Here is a 7,848-nt window from a genome sequence, read left to right as displayed (position 1 = left end):
GGGGGTGCAGAGGCTCTGCTGGGGCACATGGCCCTTCATTTGGTGAGAGGAACAGTGATGTGCCCAAAGGCTCTCTCCATCTCAACTTGCTGGAACCTCCAGAGGAGGGGGTCAGCCTCACACCTCTCGGTCAGGGAGGACCCGGCCTGGCTGGGGGGTACCCCGCAGCTCTGGCCTCAATTCTCTACACACTGAGGAGGGAGTTTCCTCATCTAAGATGCAAGACCTGAGGCGATCCCAGCTCCTCCCAGCTGTGCCCACTCCAAAGGGCTGCGTAGCCATGGGAAGTGGCCAGCCTGGGACCCCTGCCCTGAAGCCCTCGCTGGGAGACCTAGCTCTCTGCCTCCCTGGTGTGATGGTCTGTAGGACAGCAGTGGGGGTGTGTCAGAGGGGCCCTGGAGCCTGGTCTGCAGACACATGGGGGCCAGGCAAGAAGTGCCCCTGCTGATACTGGAGGTGTCCCCTTGGGCGGTGGCAGTGAGACTCCAAGAGATGAAGGGACAGTTTGCTGGAAGCACCTAGCTTTCCCTGTACCCATCCCCTTCCAGTTCATTCCCACCCCAGGGGGAAGCAGGGACTGGGCCTGGACATTTTCTGCCTACCCAGCCCTCGGCTGTCACTCTGGACTGCAAGCCCCGGCCCAGCCTCACGTCTGGGTCCCTGTGAGGGCCAGCCGCTCTCACACCCCCTTGAAGCACGAGGGGCTGTGTCCAGGCCTGGCACCTAGGACAGCACGTTCTGCATGCCACCTCCTTCCTTTCTGCCCTCAGCTCCAGGACTTAACCGCTCCCAGTCCTTGGATGGCCACTGCCCCGTTAATATTTTTGATGCCACTTTTGCAAAGGCAGCCTCTGCATCTGTTGGAGGTCAAATAAAGGAGTGTTGGGACATCTGTAGGATGTACAGATTCTCCATCATTCAGCTGGTTTTGCCACCTCACCCTTTTCTGAGTATACACAGCTCCAGCTGAGGGGTACAGCTGCCTGTGTGGCAGGGGTGAGGGGCGAGGGTAGGGCTTCCTGGGCTTTAGAGGGGGTGTGCTCCTGGTCCCTGCCCTCACCTCCACAGCTTGGGGAGGGTAGGCCCGACACCCAAGGCCGGACGCCTCCACCCCAGACGGAGGACCTACCTCCCACTTGCCTCTGCCCTGATGCCCTGGCTGGGCACTTGCGGCTCCCCAGCACTCCAGGGGTGCCCTTCCTGGCAGAGCTCTCGCTGGCCACGGCCGTCTAGAGAACCCCCTGGACTCAGGCCCCTGGGCTCTGGTCCTTCCCCTGAACCCTGCCGATTCCAGATATGCCCCTTGGGCACAGGCTGGCCTGCTCCCCGGTGAAGTCATAGAGTCCAGCAGACCAGGCCGGCACCATGGGACATTTATTTACAGCTGGGAAGTGCCAGGCCACCTGGGGCACGGTGTGGATGGGCCCTCATAGGGCTGCCAGCTCAGTGGCTGGAAACACTGGCCACCAGCCCGTGGGAGGGTGCCGGCACTGGTGCCGCTCCCACTGTAGCCCCGGGCTCCTCGCCAGGCCTGGGAGCCTGCGTCTGCAGGGTCATGGGGAGGGACATACTGCAAGAGGTCGAGGCATGTCTGGGGCCTGGGCAAGGGGTCCTGGGCGAGGTCACTGGGACACTCAGGGAGACTGGACCATGCGCTTGTGGGTGTCAAAGACATAACGCTTGAAAGACAGGCTGAGGGCCACGTGTTGTGCAGGCTCGGGCCGCTCGGCCACCTCCTCCTGCTTGGCTGCTTCCCCTCGGCCAGCTCGGCCCCGCTTCTTGAGGGTGGGCGTCAGGATCCTCTTGGACTCGGGGCCGAGGCCACCTGCAAGGCACAGGAGAGCCTGTTACTCCGTCCACTCACTGCCCTGCACGAACACCCACTCCCATTGACCCATCTCCAAATCTCCTCCCCGTAGCTCAGCAACACCCTCACACCCTCCTAGGCTGAGCCAGGACCCAGGTGCCACCCTGGGCTCACCCGCTTCTGCCCCCCTCACCCGAGGCCTATGGTCCACTTTTACATCCCGGCCCCTACCCCACTGTGCTAGATTGTGTCACAGGCCTGTCCAGCTTGGAGCTCAGCTCCCCATCTCTGTCTCCTGGGCCCCCGCCCACCATTCACTCTGCACTAAGGCTCCTATGGAGATCAGCCCCACACTTGGTGGCCCTGTCCCTCTCCTGCTGTTTCCCAGAACACTCATGCTAAAACATACACAGTGAAGCTTGACTTGGGGACTCCCTGGGGCTGGTGCTTCCCAATTGCCCCTGGAGACCCACTCTCTACTCCTCTGTATGCCGGGGAGGCTGACCTCTGCAGAGGGCATGTGGGCTCCTGTGCCCTCTGGCTTCTGGTTGGGTTCAGCCAATGAGAGCCCCAGTGGACAGATGGTGGGCAGAGAGAGCAGCTGGGATGTTGAGTCCTGCTCCCTAAGGCTGTCACTCCTGTTGGGGATCCTTCTCCCTGGGCTTTCACACATGCTGTCCCTCCAGCCCCAAGCAGGGTGGGAGCAGCCCCCACTGCTTTCCACCATGTCTCACTGGCACCTTTATTTTTATTTATTTATTTATTTATTTATTTATTTATTTATTTATTTATTTTTTCATTGGCACCTTTAAATGACAGCCTTCTGTCACTCCCTCCGCTAGGTACAGTATGCAGACTTCATATTCACCCTCTCCAGCCAAATGATTGAGTGGAAACCAGTTTCCTGTTGACACCCTAAGGCCAACCCCAACTCTTCCATTGCGTTTGTGCTGTCCCTGCAGCCTGGAGGAGCACGTGACCATTCTGGCTTCCCTGTTGTCACACATATGAGCCTCTGCATATGCTGTTCTCTCTGCCTGAACACCCTTCCCCACCTTGCCAGTGGAAGAAGTCCCGCTCATCCTGGAGGACCAGGCTGCAGTCCTTGAATATCAGGCTTTCTCTGGGGCTTATCTTTATGAGGAAACTGCTTGGTAGCAGCATGGTGCAGCCTCTTTGTAGGCTGCTGGCCAGGGTGAGTGCTCGGCTGCTTCAAACATAGTGGTGGAGGCTCTGCCTCCCTCAAGGCTGTGACCAGGCCTCAGACTAGCTCTGCACCCTGAAAGGCTGCTCACAACCCTGCTGGGGGAACCTGGTGGGAGCAAGCTGGCAGGCTATGGCGGGGGTGAGCTGAGGGGGCAGTGAGACTTGCATGGGGCAAGGAGGCCCAGTGGGCAGCAATAACTGCTGGGAGAGCTGGGAACATGGCATTCATTCCCTGACGAGGGGCAAGTAAGTGTGGAGATCCAATGATCTTGCCAAAAGAGGGACCTGGCAGGTCTGCATCCACCTACTTACTTCTATAATGCACAGAAGGACTGCACTGGACAGTGGACCTAGAAGCTGGGTGTCCAAAGTTGGTGGGAAGTTGGGGGGCAGGCACCAGGCAGGGGGCTTCCCTCCCAGCATGCCCTGCTACACCCCGGTCTACCAGCACCTCAGGGGCCTCCTCCTTTGCCCCAATATTGGCTGGGTGCTAGCAGCTGTCTCCTTGAGAAGAGAAGCCAGACATGACACTCTGGTGTCAAGCTTTGCTTGACATGCCTCAACCAGGTGGGGAGCTCTGGGTGGCAGGGGCATGTGGATTATTCTTCTCAGACCAAGCACTTGTGCGTGTTTGCTGAAGCAGCCCCTTCATCTTACAGTTGAGGAAAAGGAGCCCCAAAGAGGGCACGGACTCACTCCAGGCCCCACAGTGAGTCAGGAAGTGCGAGGTTTTGAACTCTGGACTTGCACCTGATGGCAAATGCAGGTTACTGCCCCCCAGCCCATCACCTGGCGGGGGCCCACCTTTGGTTGGCTCTGGAAAACGGTTCTGCGGGGGAACACAGACTGTGAGAGCATTCCGGGTGTTTAGAAGCGTGACCAGCTGGCTGCTTTAAGGGACACTGTAGAGTGTGCCAGGGATAGCTCTGCTTCCTGTTAAGAGAGACTCAGTCTCCCTGTCCACAGGTGGGGGTGAGACTGCTGGCCTCTCAAAAACCCAGGAAGGTTGGGACCTGCAGCTGATGCGACAGGGCTCTGGGATACCAGGGGCCTTCAGGACCTTTACCGAGGGGAATCGTCCTCTGCCCGGGCAGCACGGTGTCTGGTGGCAAGCTCCACACCCAGCTGGTCTGCGCACCTCCTGGGAGGGAGCGTGGGAATGGTCCTGGGCCAGGGCCCCAAGCTAGCTCGAGACCTGCAGGTATCTGCCTCCCTCAATCGGCACCCCGGCCTTCCTTCTACAAACAGAGAAGGTGGCTGGCACCAGACCCTGACAAATGGCATGGGCAGCCTGTCTCCCTCTGGTGCCAGGAGGTCTGATGGCTGCAGAGGCGCAGGGCTCCCCGGCGTCTGTGCTGGGCTGGGGAGACAGGCGTGGCCCAATCGGCGGTCCATCTCGCCCAGGCTGGCTCTCGTTACACACAGTGCATACCTCACAGGGCCCAAAGCAGGCAGAGTCAGAAAAATCTCTCTGGCATTGGTGAAGATGCGGCCATTTAATTGGTCTTCTGAGATGGTCAGGCTCATTTCCCTCTGCTCCATTTGGGGGTGGCCTGGACACAATGCCCAGAAAGCCTCCCCAATAGGTGAAGCTGTGGATTTGTGGCAAATGTCATTGGGAGCTGCTTTGTTAACAGTGGCCTTTCTCTCTTAGCCAGACAGCAGTTGGAGGGAAAGGAAGGGCAGTTCAGGATGCCGGTGGTCGGAGCTGTTGCCCACCCCAAGCTTCTCCCTACCTACCACTGCATCGTTCCCTGGAAAACATTCACACAACACTCCTGGACTGTAGACAATGGTGGTGAATATGCAGATCAGGGTCTGGCCTGCACGGACTTTACGAGTCTGAGAAGGGGCAGGGAGGAAACAAGCCAGCAAGATAATTCAGATAGCCACCAAGACGATCAAGGAAACAAAACTGCTGTGTCACCAGGAGGGGAGGGCAGCCAGGTCGCATGTGCCCAGGGCAGGCTTTTCTGATGAAGAGCTCCAAACGGGAGCCAGATGACAGGGAGATCCTGGGCAAGGGTCTGCAAGCAAAGGGAGTCTGAGTGCCAAGTCTTGGAATGTGCATCACGATGCTTGAGTGTCGATGAGGACATGTGGCCACATGCTAGTAGGGCTGCAGGGTGACTGCGGCTTACCATGTCCATATAATGCATTCTGTGTACCATGCTCTTTGAGTACCCAAACCAGAGAGGGTCCCAGAGACCTCTGGGGACTCAGAGTGGTGAGGGAGGCCGCCAAATGCCAACTATTCATCTGCCTGGGACCCACCAGGACTCCTGACACTTCCTGTAGGCCTCAGGGACATCATCCTGTGCTTGTGGAGCTACCACCCTCTCTTCAGGGCCTGTCTCTGAAGCACCCCCTGGTAGGCCACATGGGTTAGGTACCCATGTGTGGCCCCATCTGGGATGGCCCCCGACGTGGGGAGTGTGTTTGGAGCCCCTGGACTCTGGCTCCTGCATTGCTCTCCTCCTACCCGACCTGGCCTGTATTGCGTCTCTGAACCGTTCCCCTCACCCCAACACATCAGGTGCATTCCCACCTTGGTGCCTTGGCATTCACTGGTTCCTCTGCTGGAAGATCTGCCCCAGAAGTTCCGATGGCCCCCAGGTCCACCTCCTTCTAATCACTGTGCAAATGTCACCTCTTGGTGAGGCCTTCCTGATTACCTTCTCCCCTTCTGCCCTGACCCCTCCTACCCAGCTCTGTTTTTTTCCAATAGCTATGATTACCTCCCAACATAGCGCTATAAGTTCCTCTTTCTTCTGTCCTCTGCCCCTGCTAAAATACAGGTTCTACCACAGCAGGGATTTTGTCTTTCCGTGCACTGCTGGAAGCCCAGTACCTAGAGCGATCCCCGGCTCAGAGAGGGGCTCAAAGAATACCACCGAACGAATCAGCACTGGATGGGACCCTGCTGGACAAGCAGTGGCTACTAAGCTCCCTCAATGGCACCGTGTGGACCCAGCAGCCCCTTCCAGGGGTTCAGTTCTAACCAGGCACCTGAAGTTTGTCCACACAGATGTTGCCATGTACGCAGGCACTTAACCTTCACAGCACAGTGTGGAAGACACTGAGGCCCAGGCCAGTAACTGGCCCCAGGTCACACAGGTCTGGAGAGACAGAGTGGGACTTGTTGAGGTTCCAAGGTCTGCGTGCATCACGGAGAAGGTACATGGCCTATGAAGTTACAGGGGCACTGAGACCCCCAGGAGAGCAGTCAGGATAGGACTAGCGTGCATTTGCTGTGGCAAAATATTCTGGGAGATGAAATGACACCTGATAAGTGTTTATATAAAGACAAACTTACGAGTTAATTGAGAAAACACCCCACAGGAATACAAATTGTTGGAAGAGTCCTGCTCTAACTCTGGGATGCAGAAAGAAAAGACTTTCAGAAGACTATCTGCTAGGCTGTCAGGGATCAGGAATAAGTCACACGCAATGCTTTCTTCTTCCACCTACTTCTTTCTGTTTCCCAAGATTTCTACTGTGAACCTGGGCACTCACAGGTTGCATACCAGGGGCCACTGGCATGACCTCCTGCACCCAGGTCCGAGCCCAGAGGAAGCGCAGTGCCACCCAGTGCACTCTGGCTGCTGAATGCATGGGCACATGGGGAAGCAGGGGGAGGGTAAGAGGACTGCAGAGGGCTGGGCAGGGGAGGAAGAGGCAGGTGGGGAGGAGCTGTCCCCCTGGGCCACGTCTGTCCCCACGTCCTGGTTAGGGCTCTCAGAGTTGCTGTGGGCTAGGAAGCTCACTGGCTCTCTAGGCCAGTGGTGTCATCTCTGCAGTGATCTGGCTCTGCCCGGTGAAGGGCAGGCAGAGCACAACCTCAGGCCATGCTTATGGCTCCTCCCTGGCCACCGGAAGTCCTGGATTTCTGAGGCCACTGCTCTGTGAGGCGCAGTCACTGGGAGACACAGGCTGAGGGCACTGCTCTCCACAACCTCCAGAGGGTCCCCCCTGCTCCCTGCCCTTGCTGCCCTGTCCTGGCATGGAAGGCTTCCGGGGAACTGCCAGAGGACCTCCTCCCTGGTCCTGCCCCCAGCTGTGGGGGAGATGCTCCGAGGCACATGTGGAACTCTGGACTGGGTGCCACCAACAGGATGAAGTCTGTCCTCTTACTCGGCATCTGAGACCTGGGTTATCCGTCGTGTACTTCCCTCTGCCCCTCAGCCTCTGTTTGCTTCCACTCCAAGCCAGGAGTCTGGAACGCTCTTCCCTGCCTTTCCTGTCTGGCCAGGCCTGCTCTGCCACGGTCTCCGTGGGAAGGCTTCCCTCATCTGCTTAGACCAAGCAGGATTCCTCCTTGAACCCCACTTGGCATGATGTTTGCTTTCTGCACTCGTCTCCCTCATGGACTGTAAGGGAGAGAGGGGTGTGCCCCTGCAGTGTTGGGCACGGGACGTGGCAGGCGGGCCCAGGGAGGGTTCACAGGATGAAGGCAAAGGGAAGGAGCAGTCTGGCCCAGGTGCACAGGGCAGCAGGAGTAAGAGAAGAGCTCCTGCAGAGCCCATGCCTCCAGGACTACGAAATACCTGTCTGTGAGCTGGTGGCCCATGGGGAAGCTCAGGCTCAGATGGCAGGCCCTGGGCCCCCGTGACCTGGAGCCTGGCTCCCTACCTTGTACGGTGGGCACAGAGTTAAATGTGCTCCATGTGTGAGGTTCACATGGTGGCCATGATTCCACTGGACCTCAGCAGATATCTCTGCTCCTTCCCAAATCTCAGGATTCTTGTGGCTCGGCTGCCCTGCTCCATTCCCCAACACGCCAGGCCCAGGACACGGTGGGGGTGGGCCGACGTGACCCCAGGGTGATGCTGCTC

General features: G+C 58.2%; 1 protein-coding gene across 2 annotated transcripts in view; it reads right to left on the bottom strand.

Moving 5' to 3' along the window:
* Positions 1-1,357: 1,357 nt before the first annotated feature.
* Positions 1,358-7,848, bottom strand: part of EEFSEC (eukaryotic elongation factor, selenocysteine-tRNA specific) — a 248,696-nt gene continuing 242,205 nt past the window's right edge. For both annotated transcript variants that reach the window (XM_055344139.1, XM_055344140.1), the window contains one exon: positions 1,358-1,825. In XM_055344139.1, coding sequence (XP_055200114.1) covers positions 1,635-1,825 — 191 coding nt within the window. In that variant the 3' untranslated portion in view covers positions 1,358-1,634. The remainder of the gene's footprint in view (positions 1,826-7,848) is intronic.

Source organism: Nyctereutes procyonoides, unplaced genomic scaffold, assembly GCF_905146905.1.
Source record: "Nyctereutes procyonoides isolate TBG_1078 unplaced genomic scaffold, NYPRO_anot_genome, whole genome shotgun sequence".
Classification (NCBI taxonomy): domain Eukaryota; kingdom Metazoa; phylum Chordata; class Mammalia; order Carnivora; family Canidae; genus Nyctereutes; species Nyctereutes procyonoides.
This window is presented reverse-complemented; position numbering and strand designations above follow the sequence as displayed.